We start from the raw sequence: 19840 nt of genomic DNA, 5'->3' as shown, positions 1-19840 counted from the left end.
CTGAATTCAATTGCAGTAGCTGGAGGCCCTAGCATGCCAATTCTCTCTCTCAAATTAAAAAAAAAATGCCAGTCTGTTGGACTTACCTCAAAAAAATATATTTTAAAAAAAAGAAACACAAATCTCAGCTTCTGACTGAAGTGTTTTACTTGTTTGTTTGCACGTGTATGAGTGTGGAGTGTGGGCATGCCGGGTTTCTCATGCTGCTGAACATGAGCACCCATCCATGGGCACTTCACAGGGGTATCTGGGGAACTGAACCTGGGCTCACAGGCTTTGCAAGCCAGCTGAACCCTCTCTCCAGCTGCTAAATCATAGTTTCTCACTGAAAAAGACAAAACGTTTTGGGTCACGGGTGCAGATCAGTGGTGGAGTACTTGCCTAGCACGCCTGAGGTCCCAGCACTGGAGAAAGAAAGGAAAATGGCCAGAGCTGGGTCATTCTCACTGTCACGTCCAGTGCAGTCCAGCCATGCTGTGCAGAGTTCTTGTGCTCATTCAGTCACGTAACAGAAACAGCTAATGAGCCTGTGTGGTAAGTAGCCTGGCCTCATACACACTTCAGCAGGGCAGCATGCCCAGTTCACACACAGGTCTCTCTCTGGTTTGCCCACTGCGTCATTTCTGTGACACCGGCCTGTCTGTGCGTCCCCAAGTTTGCCTACCTCCTTCAATGTAGATCTTTTATCTCACTCTCTCCCAGGCTGACCTGGAGTTCACTATGGAGTCTCAAGGTGGCCTTGAACTCATGACAGTCCTCCTACCTCTGCCTCTGGAGTGCTGGGATTAAAGGTGTGGGCCACCACACCCAGCTCCTATTTTATTTTATATTTTTGGTTTTTTGAGGTAGGGGCTCTCTGTAGCCTAGCCTGACCTGGAATTCACTACATAGTCTCAGGCTGGCCTCAAACCTACAGCGATCCTTCTACCCCTGCCTCCCCAGTGCTGGAATTGTAAGTGTATGCCACCATGCCTGGCTCTATTTTATTTTATTATTATTTTATTTTTGAGGTAGGGTCTCACTCTACCTCAGATTGACCTGGAATTCACTATGTATTCTCAGGGTGGCCTTGAACTCATGATGATCCTCCTACCTCTGCCTCCCTAGTGCTGGGATTAAAGGCATGTGCCACCATGCCTGGTTTTTACTTTTTAATTTATCAAATTATTTATTTAGGACAAAAAGAGAGGGAATGGTCATGACAGGACCTCGTGCCAATGCAAATGAACTCCAGATGCATGGGCCACTTTATGCATCCAGCTTTACATGAGTATTGGGGAATCAAACTCTGGCCTTCAGGCTTGAAAAGCAAGCACCTTTAACCACTAAGGCATCTCTCCAGCCCCCTGTTTTATTGTTTTCATTTAGACAGCATCGTCCTGTGTACCACAGAGTGGTTCAGACTCACAATCTTCCTTCCTCAGTCTCTTGAGCACTGGGTTCAGGCCTGCACCACCATGCTAACATGGATCCTGTTTTGTACAGATGAGGGCAGGAATTCTGGGCAGAGAGGAGCTAGGCCTGCTTACCCACGAGCGGGTCTGCCGCCCTGCCTCCCAGGGCACCACGTGCCACACTCACAGCCGCCCCCTCTGCCAGGTGTGCTCATGTACCGGGACTACCCCCTGGAGCTGTTCATGGCCCAGTGCTACGGCAACGTGAACGACCCAGGCAAGGGGCGCCAGATGCCTGTCCACTACGGCTGCAGGGATCGCCACTTTGTCACCATCTCCTCCCCGCTGGCCACACAGATCCCTCAGGGTAAGGACACGTGGTCTGAGCTTGTACATGTGAAACTGTGTCACACCCGCATGGCCCGGGCTTCTCTAGCCCCCTGGGTAGATTTCTGGATGGGCAGTGCTGTCAGAGCCCGGCCTGTGTGCAGTGTGCATTATGCGCGTGCGTGCGTGCCTGCGTGCGCACAGGTGCACGTGCACATGGTGTGGAGGCTGGAGCTCATCTGAGCTCTGGCGTTGTCCAGGAACTGTCGGCTTCGTTGTGTGTTTTGAGGTGTTACCACTGGGACCTGGGGTGTTCTCGTTCAGCTAGGCTGGCAGCGAGACCCAGCTATCCACTGGTCTTCACCTCCCCGGCGCTGGCATTACAAGTCCCCTGCACAGGGCTTTCAAGGGACCCATTAGCAGAGGGCCCTGTGGTGCCCCTACTTACCCAGCAGCCGTGACCCTCCCTGACCACACTTGACTTCCCAGTCTGGTGCTACCCTCCCCCGGCCAGTGCATCCTGGGGTCCAGACACTGCCCCCCTCAGTGTGCCCCGAGTGCCTCCTGGGGTTCAGGCGTCCTCAGCTGCTGACTTCTACTGCCGCGGGGTAAGCAAGGGTGTGCATTGTTATCCCAACTGTGAAGAACAGGAACTTGAGCAAAAGAGGGAAGTGACTAACTGTGGCCCAGAAGGAGGAAGGCAGGAGCTCATGAGCTGCTGTGACCACAGGGCCCAGGTCCTACCCTGCCCCTTGTTGGGCCGACCTAGAGTTCACTGTACAACCCTTGAACTTCCACACAGTGGGGGGGGGGGGCAGTGGAGACTACCAGGGTGCTCTGCCTGTGTGCACCCCACTTCTTCCCAGGTCGGCAGGCTGACAGGGCTGCAGGGCGGGGCTGCTGTGCCGGGTGCTCGGTTTGGGAGTGCGTAGAGCTGCGCCTTCACCCCACTGTGCAGTCAGGTGGTAGGGCAGATCTTGCGGGGGAAGGGAATGGCGCTCTTTGAACTGGCCCTGGCCTGACCTCCCATTACTGTGTGCTCCGAGACCCACATTTGGCAGATGTGCCAAATGTGCCTGCCATGGGCTGGGTACCACTCTGCCCTTACTGAAGAAGGGGCCCAAGCCTCAGCCCTGCTGCTGCTTCCATGGTGTGTGTTGAGGGGAGCAAGAAATTGGGTGATGGGGCAGCACCTAGAATGTGGTGTGCAGGAAACAAGGACAGAGCAGTGCATGTTGGGGGCGCTTTCACAGGAGGTGACGTTTAAGTGCACACCAGAGGGAGGAGCCCCCAAGGCAGAGGTGGGTGCGCTGTCCAGTGTGTGAGGGGCTCGGGGCTGGGAGAGGGGACAGCCCCCCCGAGCCCTGGGGCCTGAGAGCCTTAACCTGTTGCAGGGACTTGGACCTAGTGTGGCCAGAGGGCCTGGGATGAGGAGTCTGTCATGGACACACTGGGCCAGGCTCACCTCATATTAGACCCTTGGGTGAAAGACCAGAGGGCAGTGCAGGTAGCCAGCTAGGAGGTGAGGGTGGCCGAGGTGCTCCATGGTGTAGTGGAGCTGTGGGGAAGGGCAAGGTGCTTCCTCTCATTTGAAGATGGTGTGGGCGCAGGAGTGACAGTTTGGAGTCAGGGTCAAGGTGTGTGCTTTTGGCCTGAGCACCTGAAAGGCTGGTGCTGCGGTCAGGAGAAGGCTGGCTCTGGGCTTCCCCTGGGAGCTGGTGACAGCTGGCTAAGCCTGAGGCCTGGGGGTCTGTGGCGGTGTGGGGGGGCTCCTGCTCATCACTTCCCTTGTCGTGCAGCGGTGGGGGCGGCCTATGCAGCCAAACGGGCAAATGCCAACCGGATTGTGATCTGTTACTTTGGTGAGGGGGCAGCCAGTGAGGGCGACGCCCATGCTGGTTTCAACTTTGCGGCCACCCTCGAGTGCCCCATCATCTTCTTCTGCCGGAACAATGGCTATGCCATCTCCACACCCACCTCCGAGCAGTACCGCGGGGATGGCATTGGTAAGGGCCCTGGACCCCCACTTCTCCTTCCTCTTTTCTTCCTGTGGTATCTGCACAAGTGAGGCAACGGGAAGGCAGTGGAGTCTTCCTCCCTCCCTCCACTCCCCCTGCCCTCTCCTGCCTATCCTGGGACCTCACCAGCAGTTTCTGTCTCCTCAGCGGCCCGGGGCCCCGGGTATGGCATCATGTCTGTCCGCGTGGACGGCAACGATGTGTTTGCCGTGTACAACGCCACCAAGGAGGCCAGGCGGCGAGCTGCGGCCGAGAACCAGCCCTTCCTCATTGAGGCCATGACCTACAGGTGCCTGCCTCGCCCGCTGCTGCCCGCGGCCAGTCACAGGCCCTCCCGCCCCCAGTGTCCCCCTCACCTTGCTGTGCTCCCCCACCCCTGCTAACCCCGGCCCTCCCCCCCGGCCAGGATCGGGCACCACAGCACCAGTGACGACAGCTCGGCCTACCGCTCGGTGGACGAGGTCAATTACTGGGACAAGCAGGACCACCCGATCTCCAGGCTGAGGCACTACCTGGTGAACCGAGGCTGGTGGGACGACGAGCAGGAGAGGGCCTGGCGGAAGCAGTCGCGGAAGAAGGTGAGGGCCTTGCGGCGCCGGCGCGGGCTCAAGGAGGTCCCGCCAAGCCCGGGTCATCAGACGGGGAGACTCTGTAACCCCAGCTCTGGGCCCATGTGTGTCCTCACTGTGGAACCTGAGGCACGTCGTCTGCCCATTTTCTCATCTCTAAGGTCCCAGGGTCTCCACCTCAGAAGGGTGTTTAAGGACAAGATCACTTGGCCTGTATGTGGGGCAAAGGCACTAGCTGCCCACCTGGGCCATGTTGGAGTCAGGAGTCCGAGCCCCTCCCTGGCAAGGTGAGGGAAGGGCCGGCCTCACGCAGAACCACACACTCAACCTCGGTGGTCCTGGGCAGCGAGCCCCTTCCTGTCTGCGCCCTGGTCCTCTGCTCTGGGCAGCCTCATCCTAGGGCTGCTTAATGTAGTGCCTGGTCCCTGCTAGGGACAGAGCCGTGGCTGTCTGGCTGCAGGGAAGAGAGCCCTCTTTCCCACTTTCTGTGTCACGCAGGTGATGGAGGCCTTTGAGCAGGCCGAGCGGAAGCCCAAACCCAACCCCAACCTGCTCTTCTCGGACGTGTACCAGGAGATGCCCGCCCAGCTCCGCAGACAGCAGGAGTCCCTGGCTCGGCACCTGCAGACCTACGGGGAGCACTACCCCTTGGACCACTTCGACAAGTGAGGCCCTGAGCCCTCAAGAGCTAGTCTGTGTGAGCGGCAGGGACCCCGCCGGCAGGACGCTGCCCCATCCCGGCGGCTCCACTGCCCGCTCCTGCTTCTCTAGGCTGATTCATTGGGACCGCAGCGTTCGCCACGGCTCCCTCACTTTCACCTGGGACAGTGCCTCCTACCAGGGGCTGGGCTAGGGAAGACCCTCTGGTTGGGGGCGGGCAGGGCAAGGTGGCTCAGAGAGAGGGAGCCTGGTCAGCAGTGAATAAACTGCCCCGTGCTTGGCTGTGCTCCTCTGCAGTTGTCTGGCAGTGGTGGAAACAGCTCTCCACCAGGGCTGGTTGGTATTGGGGTTTCTTTGTGTGAGATAGAGTTTCTCTGTGTAGCCTTGGCTGGCCTGGAACTCATGATCCTTCTGCCACAGCCTCCTGAGTGATGGAATTACAGAGTGTGCCAACATCATGCCCAGGCTTTTGGTTAGGAACGTTCCAAGCTCTAGGTAGATAAGGCCGGAAGCTGAGATCCCTGCTTCTCCTGTAAACTTTCCAAAGCTGGAGGGGCAACCTGGGCAGAAGGGTGAGGGTGAGACGCCCTCTGGGGACAGTGGCTTGTTCTCCCTTGGGCTGGCACAGCCTGTGGACAGTAGTGTCCAGGATGTCCACTAGAGCTGGCTGGGCCAGGAAGAGAAGCACCCAGTGTGAAGGGCAGGGCACAGCTGACCCCTCGCAGGGGTCCCACAGGCACAAGAATGACTGCAGGCCTCAGAGCAGAGAGGATGTAATGCTGACAATCAGAAAGTAGCTCACACACCTAAGGTCACTGTCTGCCCAGCCCAGCCCAGCCCCTGCTCAGGCCAGTGCCCCACCCCAGTTCCACACAAGGCTCAGCACTGGACCCCGGGCTTCTGCAGGTGTCTCCAGAGCCGAATGCTGTCCTGGGGGCTGAGGGGTCGCACCAGCAGCAGGTCTCGCAGAGCACAGGGGTCCTTCTGGCGGTCTGCTGGCCAGGCCGTGAGGAAGCCTGGGTGGGTCCGGGGCACCAGGCCCAGGGCACGGAAGCAGAGGCCAGTATAGACGTCATCAAAGGGGAAGGGTGCCACGCGGGCGGCTGCCTGCAGCAGCCAGGGAGCCAGGCGCCCCGCAATGACGTAGCCACCTCCACTCGCGTAGGCTGGGTAGCTACCCTCAAAGAAGGACTGGGGCACGTAGAATGGCCCTCCTGGCTTCCGGAGGGGCTTGGCCTGGGTGAAGACCTCGCCCAGGTAGAGGCTTCGGGCCCAGGTGGGTGGCAAGGCCTGCAGGTGCTGCAGCAGGGCAGTGGTGTGCACGAAAGCATCGTCCTGAGCCTGCAGGACAAAAGTCACCCCGGGGCAGTGACGGCCCAGCCAGGCCAGCAGCAGCAGGTCTTTGAGTGTCCGGTTGTAGGGGACATCAAGGAATTCCCAGAGCAGCAGGTCACGGTAGCGCTGACTCTCCCAGGTCACCAGTGAGCGCAGGTCAGGCCCGCCCTCACCCCGAGGGGATCCCAGCAGGAAGAGCAGGCGGGTCCCGGGGGCCGCCTTGCCCCACGTCTCCCTCACAGCCTGTCGTTCCGCAAAGTGGCCTGGTTCCGACTTGACAGCCAAGAGCAGATAGGGGACATCGTTATCGCTGCAGCTGGCCACGTGGCTGTCCTCCCCTCCAGGCAGCCATTGCGGGAAGCTCCTACAGGCTGCTGACAGCAGGAAGCGACGGAGGTCCTCAGGATAGGAGGCAAAGTCCGGGATCGCTGAGGCTGCAGCCACCCCCCAAGCCTGGCAGTGCCCACTGGGCAGAGCCCCCAGCCGCCTCTGCTCCTGGTTCCAGTAAGCGGAGGGCAGCGGGCCAGTCTGGCCTAGGCGGACAGAGAGGTTGGAGGGCAGTGTGGGCTCAGCATTGGTTGGCGCTGGGCCAGGCAGGGTGCCCCGGTGTCCCGGGTAAGCCTTGCTGAGCTTGGACCCCGATGTCCACTCGATGTACACTTTGAGGCCCAGGAGCGTGAGCAGCGCTGACAGGCAGAGTAGGCACTTGGGGCAGCGCATGACCCGGCCCAGAGGAGGGGCCGCCAAGGGAGCTGCGAGGGTCACAGGGAGCCACAGAGGCCGCTGGGTGTGGGATGGACCTCCGGGGAGGGCCAGCCAGGCTCAGGCGAGCAGCCTTGGGCTCTGACAGTCCCGGCCACCCGGCAGTGGCTTCTCAGATCATGACCCAGACTGCTCCCCAAGACCCAGCTATCACCTTTTCCTAGACCTGGGCGCCCCTCCCTCCCAACCTCACTCTTCCTCCTCCCTGGATGCTGGCAGATCACCTACTTGCCCTCCCTGGCCAGCGGAATTGCCGCCGCCTCCCTCGCCCCATTCATCGGGCAGGGGTTGGTCTGGCTTTTTCCCTCTTCTTGGAAACCCTGCCCACTTCTCCCAGCAGCCCCCCACCCCCGAGACTGGGGATCTCGGTCCTCGGTACCTGTGGTCCGGTTCCGGCCAGCTCGGGGCCCTCGGGTGAGGCGCTGCCCTGCCAGGCCAGTGCGTCCTCGGGCTGCCCGCCCAGCCCGCGCCGGTTCTGGGAGGGAAGGAGGGAGGCGGGCGGGGAGGGAGGCGGCGGCGGGGCCCCAGGGGCCGGGAGGAGCCGGGGCGGGGCCGGGGGAAGGCGCGCCGGCGAGTTGGGGCTGGTTGCTGGTGCAGCCGCGGGAAGGTGCCGTGCCGGCGCGGTCACCGACGGGGGCCGGGCGGGGACCGGGGGAGGGCGAGGGGCTGGCCCGAGGCCACGGCCCGAGGCGGGCGAATGTGCTGAGTGGGCCGGGATCAGCAGCCCGCGATTAGGGGTGTCGCCGGGACAGCCTCGGGTGGGGCAGGGCCGGACACGTCGAGGAGAGACTTGGCTAGAGACCGCTGGAGGCGCAGGTGGAGGGTGAGACCGGCCTGGCTGACCGGCCGGCGGAAGCCACGTGAAGGGCAGCAGAGCATGAAGGGGTGGGGTGTCCTGGAGCCCGGGAGCTAGGCGCCCCCACTGCACCGCCTCCCCTCCCTGTGACTGGGCTGCCAGCCCTATCCACCCTTGGGGCCGCCCCTCCCTCCATGCTCCTGGCTCCTTGGTCCCCCCCTTGGGGCAGGAGAGGGTGTCTGCGCAAGTCCTCTAGGCCTCAGCTGTCCTGGGAGGCCAAGTGCGTGGGGGGTGGGGATGGGGAGGAGCTCCTCCTGGATATCCTAAGCCCTGGATGGGGACTAAGTCCTCCCGAAGCCGGGGCTGACCCCGGTCAGCTCACCTGCTGTGGAGGACCGCCCAGACATCATCTGAGAGCCCAGTGTGTGTCTGTGAGCACAAGTGTGTTCTCGGTCCGGTCCTGATTATCACCACCACCACCAAGTTTGCATAACGGAGCCCGTGTGAACAGCTGGAGGGAATGGTAAAGCTAATGGAGTAAGAGCGAGACTGGGGACCCTTTTTCACCTCCCCTCCCTAGCACAGGCGCTGGGCCACAAGTGGCCCCTCTCGCCCTGCAGGGGCCTGGGGAAGTCTCCCAAGGTGCGGTGCCTGCTGCCGTGCACACCACCTGGGACCAATCAGGTGGAGCCACACCACAGCCCAGCTGGGAGGGTTCAGTGGAAAAGCACAGGGAACCGGGCGATGGAGGGACCCGACGCTTCTCACAGGCCTCCAGTGGACTATATGGGGGGGGGGGGGTGGTTCTCTGGGTCTTGTGCATCTGCACCAGGCCACGGCAGTTTTCGCTCCTCAGCCTCAGGAACTCAGACCGCTGCCAGCCAGCTGGTGACCACTGGAGCTGCCCCAGCCAGGCAAGCCTGGCGGCAGACTTGGCACAGATGCCCTGTGTAGTCTGCAAAATCGCGGGCCTTTGTTACAGAGGTAGGGTCTCACTCTTGCTCAGGCTGACCTGGAACTATGTAGTCTCAGGGTGGCCTGGAACTCACGCGATCCTCCCACCTCTGCCTCCCGAGTGCTGGGATTAAAAGCGTGCGCCACCACGCCTGGCCCTGTTTTGTTTTGTTAAGGCAGTTTTGTAGCCCAGGCTGATCTTAAACTTGCGGTCCTCCCGCTTCAGCCTCCCGGCGTAAGGATGTGTTCTTGGGCGTGGTGGTACAGAACCCAAGGCAGTGCGCATGCCAGGCGAGCGCTCCATCCCTGCGCTGCACTCCCCAGCCCCAAGTCCTGTGCCAACGGTGCCCGTCGGGAGCCCGCGGCTCTGAGCTGAGGGTTCACGGACCTGTCAGCAGGGGGCACGGTCGGGTCTCCGTGGAGGCCATCATGAGAACCCGGGGTGCCAGAGGACCGGCGGCGGGCCAGCTCTCTGGTATTGACAAGGAAGGCTCAATCACTTTTTAGTCTAACCAAAGAGCTCCGTTCTGAGAACCTTCCGGGCTATCGTGGAAGCTCTGTAGCGCTCAGACCGACCTGACACCCCCAGCCGGTCTTTATAAACAGCAATAACCCTGAATCGTCCTTGCTGCCCCCTCTGCGGAGCTGTTCCGCACAGGCGAGCACTGCATCGACCACAGGGCACAGGTGGCCGTGATGCCCGGACTCCCTTCAATGCTGCGCCCCAGGCCCACGGTCCCGACCATCCCCAGCCCTCCTGGGTGTGTACCCATGTCCTGGGACCACAGACTCTGCCATCCCGGCCGAGGTGAACAGGAAAATAACAAGTAACGGAACATGAAAAGTTTAATAGAATTAGCTTCATGGGTGAGTCAGGACTATGACAGGTTCCCTGAGAGAGCAGAGCCTCCATGGGGACACTGCCCATGAAGCAGCCAAGGCAGGGGTGCCAGGGTCGGCTGCGGGCCACGGAGCGCTGCAGTTGGGGAACCAGTGCCTCGCAGCTCCCAGACGCCCGGCTGAGCTGTAGGCTGTGAACTCCATATGGTTGGCGCCCCAGCGCCCTCTGCTGATGAAACCAGCTGTGCCATGGGGAAAACAATATTCCCAAAGCCCGCTCCGTTTTCGGAGCAGGGAAAAAATAACCCACGAAATTTGGAGCTGACGTCAAAACACACAGGTCAGATGCACAATGCCGCGAGACCTGGGGTGCTTCAGGCCTTTAGTGCACACTGGCCAACAACTCCAGCCACCTGCAGCATTGACCAGTCCCGTGCAGGGATCAGCTGTCACTGGAAAGGACCAGTGGGAGCCTATGTCAGGCCAGATCCCAGCAGATGGACACATGCTCAAACGTAGACAGTCTGCGGAGGCCTCTTGACGGGTGCGCGGAACAGGCAGGGAACTGTGCAGTCCCGCGTGGAGAACGTGGTAGAGTCTCCTAGGACCAGAGTTGTGCCCACTGGGGACAGGCAGCCAGGAGTCTACACACCCTCTCCTTGCCTCTGATCTGCCCGCCCTCCCATGCTGAATGAACCCCACTGAACACCTGACCATGGGGACCGATCAGGCCTTACAGAGCTCCACAACACACACCAGAGCGGGGCTGCAGGCTAGGCAGAGACGGGGCTGCCTGTGTCCCGAGGCTGTTCCTCACGCCGCAACGTCAGACCCTGGGCCCAGTCAGCCCCCAGGACCTCACAGTGTGGCAGCATCTCCTCCACCAGGATCTGGGTGAGGCCTGGGTGGGACACAGCGGGGAGGTCTGAAATGTCCAGCCTGCGGAGGTTCCTAAAGGGGGCGAGAAGGGCAGAAGTTGGCATGAGAGAGTAGTGTGTATGTGGGGGTGGTACTGCAGGTGGAGCCCGGTGTGTCTTGCACACTAGACAAGTGCTCTACCTCTGAGCCACGCCCCCAGCCCCTCACTGTGGATCTAGACAAGTGCTCTACCTCTGAGCCACGCCCCCAGCCCCTCACTGTGGATCTAGACAAGTGCTCTACCTCTGAGCCACGCCCCCAGCCCCTCACTGTGGATCTAGACAAGTGCTCTACCTCTGAGCCACGCCCCCAGCCCCTCACTGTGGATCTAGACAAGTGCTCTACCTCTGAGCCACGCCCCCCAGCCCCTCACTGTGGATCTAGACAAGTGCTCTACCTCTGAGCCACGCCCCCAGCCCCTCACTGTGGATCTAGACAAGTGCTCTACCTCTGAGCCACGCCCCCAGCCCTCACTGTGGATTCTAGACAAGTGCTCTACCTCTGAGCCACGCCCCCAGCCCCTCACTGTGGATCTAGACAAGTGCTCTACCTCTGAGCCACGGCCCCAGCCCCTCACTGTGGATCTAGACAAGTGCTCTACCTCTGAGCCACGCCCCCAGCCCCTCACTGTGGATCTAGACAAGTGCTCTACCTCTGAGCCACGCCCCCAGCCCCTCACTGTGGACTCTAGACAAGTGCTCTACCTCTGAGCCACGCCCCCAGCCCCTCACTGTGGATCTAGACAAGTGCTCTACCTCTGAGCCACGCCCCCAGCCCCTCACTGTGGACTCTAGACAAGTGCTCTACCTCTGAGCCACGCCCCCAGCCCCTCACTGTGGATCTAGACAAGTGCTCTACCTCTGAGCCACGCCCCCAGCCCCTCACTGTGGATCCTAGACAAGTGCTCTACCTCTGAGCCACGCCCCCAGCCCCTCACTGTGGACTCTAGACAAGTGCTCTACCTCTGAGCCACGCCCCCAGCCCCTCACTGTGGATCTAGACAAGTGCTCTACCTCTGAGCCACGTCCCCAGCCCCTCACTGTGGACTCTAGACAAGTGCTCTACCTCTGAGCCACGCCCCCAGCCCCTCACTGTGGATCTAGACAAGTGCTCTACCTCTGAGCCACGCCCCCAGCCCCTCACTGTGGATCTAGACAAGTGCTCTACCTCTGAGCCACGCCCCCAGCCCCTCACTGTGGATCTAGACAAGTGCTCTACCTCTGAGCCACGCCCCCAGCCCCTCACTGTGGACTCTAGACAAGTGCTCTACCTCTGAGCCACGCCCCCAGCCCCTCACTGTGGATCTAGACAAGTGCTCTACCTCTGAGCCACGCCCCCAGCCCCTCACTGTGGATCTAGACAAGTGCTCTACCTCTGAGCCACGCCCCCAGCCCCTCACTGTGGACTCTAGACAAGTGCTCTACCTCTGAGCCACGCCCCCAGCCCCTCACTGTGGATCTAGACAAGTGCTCTACCTCTGAGCCACGCCCCCAGCCCCTCACTGTGGACTCTAGACAAGTGCTCTACCTCTGAGCCACGCCCCAGGCCCTCTCAGTGGATTCTAGACAAGTGCTCTACCTCTGAGCCACGCCCCCAGCCCCTCACTGTGGACTCTAGACAAGTGCTCTACCTCTGAGCCACGCCCCCAGCCCCTCACTGTGGATCCTAGACAAGTGCTCTACCTCTGAGCCACGCCCCCAGCCCCTCACTGTGGATCTAGACAAGTGCTCTACCTCTGAGCCACGCCCCCAGCCCCTCACTGTGGACTCTAGACAAGTGCTCTACCTCTGAGCCACGAGCCCAGCCCCTCACTGTGGACTCTAGACAAGTGCTCTACCTCTGAGCCACGCCCCCAGCCCCTCACTGTAGACGCTAGACAAGTGCTCCACCTCTGAGCCACGCCCCCAGCCCCTCACTGTGGATCTAGACAAATGCTCTATCTCTGAGCCACAACCCCAGCCCCTCACTGTGGATCTAGACAAGTGCTCTACCTCTGAACCACGAACCCAGCCCCTCACTGTGGATTCTAGACAAATGCTCTATCTCTGAGCCACAACCCCAGCCCCTCACTGTGGATCTAGACAAGTGCTCTACCTCTGAGCCACACCTCCAGCCTCTCACTGTGGATCCAGGACAAGTGCTCTACCTCTGAGCCACGCCCCCAGCCCCTCACTGTGGATCTAGACAAGCGCTCTACCTCTGAGCCACGTCCCCAGCCCCTCACTGTGGATCCTAGACAAGTGCTCTACCTCTGAGCCACGCCCCCAGCCCCTCACTGTGGATCCTAGACAAGTGCTCTACCTCTGAGCCACACCCCCAGCCCCTCACTGTGGGTTCTAGCCAAGTGCTCTACCTCTGAGCCACGCCCCCAGCCCCGCACTATGGGTTCTAGCCAAGTGCTCTACCATTGTGCTACACTCTGGGTCCCTCCATAAATTTCTATTTATTTGACAGAGGGAGAGGCATATAGAGAGAATGGGCACACCAGGGCCTTTAGCCACTGTAAACCAACTCCAAGACATATGTGCCATCTTGTGCATCTGGCCTACTTGAGTCCTTAGAGTTTGCATGCAAGCTCCTTAACTGCTAAGCTATCTCTCTAGCCCAATAAATCTTTTTTTTAGAAAGTGTGTACAGGGCAGGAGAGATGGCTTAGTGGTTAAGGTACTTGCCTGCAAAGCCAAAGAACCAAGGTTCAACTCCCCAGGACCCATGTAAGCCAGATGCACAAGGTGGCATATGCACCTAGAGTTCATTTGCAGTGGCTGGAAGCCCGGGTGTGCCCATTCTCTATCTGCCCTTCTCTCTGCTTCCTTCCCTTCCTCTCAATTTAATAAATAATTTTTTTTTTTTTTTTTGAGGTAGGGTCTCACTCCAGCCCAGGCTGACCTGGAATTCACTATGTAGTCTCAGGGTGGCCTCGAACTCACGGCGATCCTCCTACCTCTGCCTCCCAAGTGCTGGGATTAAAGGCGTGCGCCATCACGCCCGGCAATAAATAATATTAAAAAAAAAAATTGTGTAGAGCCTGGCATGGTGACACACGCCTTTAATCTCAGCACTCAGGAGACAGAAGTAGGAGGACTTCAAGGCCACCCTGAAACTACCTAGTGAACTCCAGGTCAGCCTGAGATAGAGTGAAACCCTACCTCAAAACAAAGAAAAAAAAAAATTGTGTTCATGCATGTTCGCATGTGTGCATTTTATGTGTAAGTGCAGGTCAGAGGAGAACTTCCGGGTCAGTCTTTGCCTTGGATGAGGTGGGCTTTGGTCTCCCACTGTGATCTGGGAAAATCTCTCGTCTCCACATGCTGAGATGACAGAAGTCTGTCTGTCAGGCTTAAAGGATGTCCAAGCTTTTTACATGGGGCCTGGGGAGGGGCTCCGGACAGAGCGCTGAGCGCTTTGCCCACGGGGCCTCCGCAGCCCACACCACCCACGCCAAGTTCACTCCCTGCAAGAAACCTCCTCCTGCCTTCCCCTGCAGCAGCGGGGGTTGTGATGGAGGGACTTCGCAGGCAAACAGGAACCCCGCCCCCCCAAGTTCTCCTGCGTCACTTTGGGTGGGAGCTGCCCTGGCACAGGGCCAGCCTGAACTGGGAGCTTACTGGAGGTGGTGGAGGCAGGCCAGGCCCCGTTCCGAGATGCGTGGGCACCCGGCCAGCGAGAGCTCCTGCAGGGAGCCGGCCAGCGGGTGGAGGCGGCCGAGACACCAGTCGTCCACGTTGGGGCAGCGCCGCAGCCGCAGAGAGCGCAGCTCCTTCAGGGGCACTGCAAGAGCAGGGCCGGCGGCGGGGGTCGTGCTGGAGCCCGGCGGCCGGCGGCAGGGCCGGCCTGCCCCGTCTCCACCCACCCCGGCCTACTCACGGAGGTGGTCCAGGCCCTGGTAGTTGATGGCACAGCCGCTGGCATCCACGGCCTCCACTGGCACTCCCTGGAACTCCAAGAACTCGGAAGAGAAGCGGCCACGCCCATCTGGCCGGATCCACTCCTTGTCGCGAAACCTGGATTGGGGTGGGGTGTCAGTGGCACCCACCCTCACCGTGCGTGTCTGGAGGGCTGCCATGTGCGGCCTTACCCCACGACGGTGGCACCGGCGAGGCGAGGTTCTCCCTGACACACCAGGACACTGAGACACCAGATGTCACTGACCACATGGGCTCGGCTTGGAAATTAAAGTCCTCCTGCCTCAGCCTCCAAGGCGGCTGAATATGTACCGGTGCTGAGGGCCGAGCCCAGAGCCTTGCACTTGCCAGGCGGCTGGGCTTCCACCAAGCTAAACCCCCAGCCCCGTAAAAAACACCTCTGAGGGCTGGAGAGATGGCTTAGCGGTTAAGCGCTTGCCTGTGAAGCCTAAGGACCCCGGTTCGAGGCTCGGTTCCCCAGGTCCCACGTTAGCCAGATGCACAAGGGGGCGCACGCGTCTGGAGTTCGTTTGCAGAGGCTGGAAGCCCTGGCGCGTCCATTCTCTCTCTCTCCCTCTATCTGTCTTTCTCTCTGTGTCTGTCGCTCTCATATAAATAAATAAAAATTTTTTTAAAAATATTAAAAACACCTTTGAGGCAGGGTCTTCTCATGCAGCCTGACTGGCTGTCCAGTTGCCGGAGCCATGGGCATGAAGCCACCAGGCCCAGCTGACTGACGTGCGATGCCAGGCCCCATGACACACGTTTGTACAGTGAGCTCCCCGTCTCCATGGTGAACCTGCCGTCAGCAAGTGACCAACCCACCCACCCCACTTTAAAAACCACAAAAGGGCCGGCGCGGTGGTGCACACCTTTAATCCCAGCACTGGGGAGGTAGGAGGATCACTGTGAGGTTGGGGCCACCCGGAGAAGACATAAACCACAGAAAAGGGCAGAAAGAGGCCACCACGGTCACACAGCCACCCACCCCTCCCCCACTCTGAACGGTCCCTGCGTACTTGACTGAGCCTCCTTGCTTCAGAACGAAGAGGGCCCCTGCGATGGACGGGCCATATTTCTCCTGGATGCTGCTGACGGGTCTGTGGAGAAGGTGACAGCAAACGTGACGCCAGGAACCCTTAACACACACACACACACACACACACACACACACCACAGCCACTGGAGACTGGGGAAGTACTCTAGCTGGGCTGAAACTGGTTTTTACACCAGTTGTAGTTGCAGTCAGAGACGAATTGAGGTTTCAAGTAGGGTAGGAGGGGTGTCACGTGTGTTTTCTTGGGCCCTTCTGGCTGCTCCTCAGACTTGTGACTGAATGGGGTGAAAGATGACCAGTGATTAGCCTTACAGAGAAGGGGCCAGAGCAGGCCACCAATGGTAGAGGTGAGAACTGGCTACGTCTGGAAGAACTGGATGGGAGGGCAGAGAGAAGCTGGGATAGGAATCAGGAGAGCGTCTTAAAAATTTGACATGAGCCGGGCGTGGTGGCGCATGCCTTTAATCCCAGCACTTGGGAGGCAGAGGTAGGAGGATCGCTGAGAGTTTGAGGCCACCCTGAGACTACATAGTGGATTCCAGGTCAGCCTGAGCCAGAGTGAGACCCTACCTTGAAAAACCAAAAAAAAAAAAAAAAAAAAAAATTGACATGAAAGCCCTGCGTGGTGGCACACGCCTTTAATCCAAGCACACGGGAGGCAGAGGGAGGAGGACAGCTGTGGGTTCGAGGCCACCCTGAGAGTACAGGTCATCTTGGGCTAAAGCAAGATCCTACCTCGAAAAACCAGAAAGAACCAAAAACCTTTCTGACATGAATAACTGGGTGGCCAGTGGCATCCATTGTTTGGATGGGGAAGGGTTTAGGGTCAGCAAATTTTTGTTTTTGTTTGGTTTTTCGAGGTAAGGTCTCGCTGTTGCTCAGGCTGACCTCGAATCACGGCTATCCTCCTACCTCTGACTCCAGAGTGCTGGGATGAAAGGCGTGCGCCACCACGTGGGGCTCGGTGAAACAGGGGAGAAATAAGAAGTTTTGTGTTAGCTACTTTGGATCTGAGACGCCAACTAGACTCCCAAGCAGAAGTACCTATAAGAAGAGAACCTTCTAGAAGGTTCCAAAGAAATGAGTTGAGGGTGGGAGCTGGGCTTTGGCTGGGAGGCCTGAGCATCAGGGTCTCTCTGGGCTCCCGCAGGCCCTGGGTTCTCACCGATTTTTCCAGTGCATCTTGTGTATCTCCATCCGCAGTAAGTACTCCCTCAGAACCTCAATGTCGTGGAAGTAACTGCTCAGGAACTGGAGAAGTGTTCTTCTCTTCTGACTGCTGTCTGGGGTCACTGACTCACGCATGTCATGGATGCCCCTGGCATGCCTGGTCCACTCTCGAGCCACCCGGCGCAGGAACTGAGTGGGAAGAGGAGAGGAAAAGTGAGACAGAGCTCTGGTTCCTGTAACCTGAACCTCAGCGCCTGGCTTCTGGAGGCTTATGAAACACCTCTCAGGACTTCTGGACTCTGGGCTGGGGTGTAGCTTAAAGGCAGACCTCCTCTGCCTGCTTCCCACAAGGCCCTGGCTCAAGCCCAAGCACTTCCGCCCCAGCGGATCTGTGATGCTAAGCATTTCTCCATGTGGTCCCCAAGTTCTTTCATTTAAGAAACCCTGAATTCTGTTCCTAATTTAACTGGTTGTGGGTTTTCCAAGTTTTTCCTCTAATTTTTTTTTATTTTTATTTTTTTAGAGAGAGAATTGTCGTGCCAGGGCCTCAGCCACTTAAATCGAACTACAGATGCTTGCACCTCCTAGTGGGCATGTGCAACCTTGTGCTTGCCTCACCTTTGTGTGTCTGGCTTACATGGAATCTGGAGAGTAAAATATGGGTCCTTAGGCTTTGCAGGCCCTAATTTCGTTTTTGTAAAATATTTTATTTATGCTAGGCTTTTTTTTTTTTTTTTTTTTTTTTTATGCAGCTGGCTTTACGTGGGAACAGAACCAGGGCCTTCAGACTTTGCAAGCAAGTGCCTTTCACCACTGAGCGAGTTCTCCAGCCCCCATATTGAATTAAAAAATAGTAAATTTAGCTGGGTGTGGTGGCGCACGCCTTTAATCCCAGCACTCAGGAAGGCAGAGGTAGGAGGATCACCGTTAGTTTGAAGCCACCCTGAAACTACATAGCTAATTTCAGGTGAGCCTGGATCAGAGTGAGACCCTACCTCAAAAACCAAAAACAAACAAACAAAATATTTTACTTATTTGAGAGAAAGAGGCAAAGCGAGCACACAAGAGAATGTGCCAGGACCTCTAGCTACTGCAAAGGAATTCCAGACACATGCGCCACCTTGTGCATCTGGCCTACATGGGTACTGAGAAACTGAACCTGGGTCCTTAGGCTCCACAGACAAGTGCCTTAACTGCTAAGCCATCTCTCTAGTCCCTTTCCTCTAATTTCTTACCAAATCCTTTTCTCTCAAAACCTTCATGATGGCTTAGTTTTCTAAATTCATCTCTTCATTTTACCCAATTCTCCATGTGGTCTTGCCGAATCATCCTTCCCTCTATGTAACCTTTAAGTTTAGGGGTGAGGGATGTTGGAGATTAAAACAGAAGCACCCTCCCAATGAGCTACACCTTTCTCCCAGTCTTTATTTTAAATTTTCTTAGTTGCACGTTAGATACATGTCTGTTGGAGGGAAGTGCACTAGGACAAAAATTGGCAGCCCTTTCCGAGTCAGGCTTCTGTGGATGGTATGGGCACTGAACCCTGGGTCAGCAGACCTTTTTTTTTTTGCAAGCAAGTACGTTTAACCTCTGAGCCATTTTCCCCAGCCTTTAAATTATCTTAATTTCAATTTGTTTTTCCTTTGGGAGTCTTGATTCCTTTAAAACCCCATTTCCTTGGGTTTTCTGTCAAGAACCTTTTTAAAAATATAAACAAGAGTTGGAGGGATGGCTTAGCAGTTAAAGCGTTTGCCTACAAAGGCAAAGGATCCTGGTTCAACTCTCCAGGACCCACATAAACCAGATGCAGAAGACGGTGCATGCGTTTGGAGTTCATTTGCAGTGATGCTCTGGTGCACCTATTCTCTCTCTCTCTCTGCCTTTTTCTCTCAAATAAATAATTTTTTTTTTTAATGGACCGGGGAGATGGATCAGCGGTTAAAGGCACTTGCTTGCAAAGCATGATGGCACGTGGTGTTTCCCCAGTATCCATGTACAACCAGCTGCACAGAAAGGTGCATGCATCAGGAGTTTGTCTGGAGTGGCAAGAGGCTGTGACACACCCATTCTTTTTCTCAGCTTGCAAATAAAATATTGTAAAAATTAAAACTTTTAACTTATTTGTTTGCAGGCATGTGAGTGAACATGTCTCTTAAAGCCTCATGTCTCTAAAAGACACTTACCTCTAAAGTCAAAGGACCTCAGTTCAAAGCTCCAGGACCCATGTAAACCAGATGCACAAAGGGGGCGCATGCATCTGGAGTTCGTTTGCAGTGGCTGGAAGCCCTGGCGCGCCCATTCTCTCCCTCTCCAATAAATAAAACATTTTTAAATTTTAGTTTATGTATTTGAGAGAAAGAGGCAGAATGAGAGAGGATGGGAGAGAATGGGCGTGCCAGGGCCTCTAGCCACTGCAATCGATCTGCAGACGCATGAGGCCCCTTGTGCATCTGGCTTTTGTGGGTCCTGGGGAATTGAACTGAGGTCCTTTGGCTTTGCCGGTAAGCGCCTAAATTGCAAAGCCATTTCTCCAGCTTTTCCTAAGCGACTTTAAGCCATCTTAATGACTGATCAAGATTCTTAAATCTTGCAGGGCGTGGTGACACACGCCTTTAATCCAGAGGTAGGAGGATAGCCATGAGTTTAAGGCCAGCCTGAAACTACATAGTTAATTCCAGGTCATCCTGGACCAGAGTAAGACCCTACCTCGAAAATAAAGGAAAAAAAAATTCTTAAATCTCCATGAATTTCCCTCAAATGTACCCTTAGCGCTTCATCTTCCAGGCCAATCCCTGTTACGCGTTCTTCATTGGCTCCGGAAGTGACCCTTCCTTCTGATTGGCTAGGCGCGCCTCTCTCTCACTCCCATTGGCTGTAACCTAAGGCCCCGCCCACCAGCTCTCTCGGCTCCTCCGCCGCCGGGGCTCCGCGGCCGCAGTTTGGGGGTCCGCAGGCCCAGGGGCGCGTTCCCGCGCCTGGCGTGACCGGACACTCCCCTCACCAACTCCGGCACTTTGTCCGCCGGAAGCCTGCGGGGCCCTGAAGGCGGAGCTGCAAAGCTGATTTCAACTTTGGGGTTCCTTGAGCTCCGGTCACCTACCGCCCCGGGCGCCGCCATCTTGATGACGCAAACCG

The 19840-nt window shown here is 57.6% G+C and overlaps 3 protein-coding genes across 8 annotated transcripts in view; 1 reads left to right on the top strand and 2 right to left on the bottom strand.

The window, feature by feature from the left end:
* Positions 1-5250, top strand: part of Bckdha (branched chain keto acid dehydrogenase E1 subunit alpha) — a 36512-nt gene extending 31262 nt beyond the window's left edge. Inside the window, exons 5-9 of the mRNA XM_045134536.1 lie at positions 1600-1761; positions 3521-3727; positions 3887-4028; positions 4146-4317; positions 4807-5250. Coding sequence (XP_044990471.1) covers positions 1600-1761; positions 3521-3727; positions 3887-4028; positions 4146-4317; positions 4807-4977 — 854 coding nt within the window. The 3' untranslated portion in view covers positions 4978-5250. The remainder of the gene's footprint in view (positions 1-1599; positions 1762-3520; positions 3728-3886; positions 4029-4145; positions 4318-4806) is intronic.
* A 475-nt stretch (positions 5251-5725) lies between these two features.
* On the bottom strand, positions 5726-7523 carry B3gnt8 (UDP-GlcNAc:betaGal beta-1,3-N-acetylglucosaminyltransferase 8). Its single transcript, XM_004670377.2, has 2 exons — positions 7445-7523; positions 5726-7055 (listed from the first exon to the last, which is right to left on the bottom strand). Exon 2 carries the CDS (start codon positions 7021-7023, stop codon positions 5848-5850), a length of 1176 nt encoding a protein of 391 aa, XP_004670434.1. The 5' UTR covers positions 7024-7055; positions 7445-7523; the 3' UTR covers positions 5726-5847.
* Positions 7524-9643: 2120 nt separating this feature from the next.
* Positions 9644-19840, bottom strand: Dmac2 (distal membrane arm assembly component 2). 6 transcript variants are annotated; one of them, XM_004670378.3, is made up of 7 exons: positions 19806-19840; positions 16701-16894; positions 15498-15578; positions 14441-14577; positions 14182-14344; positions 10412-10606; positions 9644-10256 (listed from the first exon to the last, which is right to left on the bottom strand). In XM_004670378.3, exons 1-6 carry the CDS (start codon positions 19821-19823, stop codon positions 10429-10431), a joined length of 771 nt encoding a protein of 256 aa, XP_004670435.2. In that variant the 5' UTR covers positions 19824-19840; the 3' UTR covers positions 9644-10256; positions 10412-10428. The 6 variants fall into 6 exon arrangements, with proteins under 6 accessions (XP_004670435.2, XP_044989771.1, XP_044989770.1 ...); XM_045133836.1 differs by having other exon boundaries at positions 9644-10230; XM_045133835.1 differs by having other exon boundaries at positions 9644-10606.

This window comes from Jaculus jaculus, chromosome 14, assembly GCF_020740685.1.
Source record: "Jaculus jaculus isolate mJacJac1 chromosome 14, mJacJac1.mat.Y.cur, whole genome shotgun sequence".
NCBI lineage: Eukaryota > Metazoa > Chordata > Mammalia > Rodentia > Dipodidae > Jaculus > Jaculus jaculus.
Note: the sequence above shows the minus strand (reverse complement) of the source record. Positions and strands in the feature narration are given on the sequence as shown.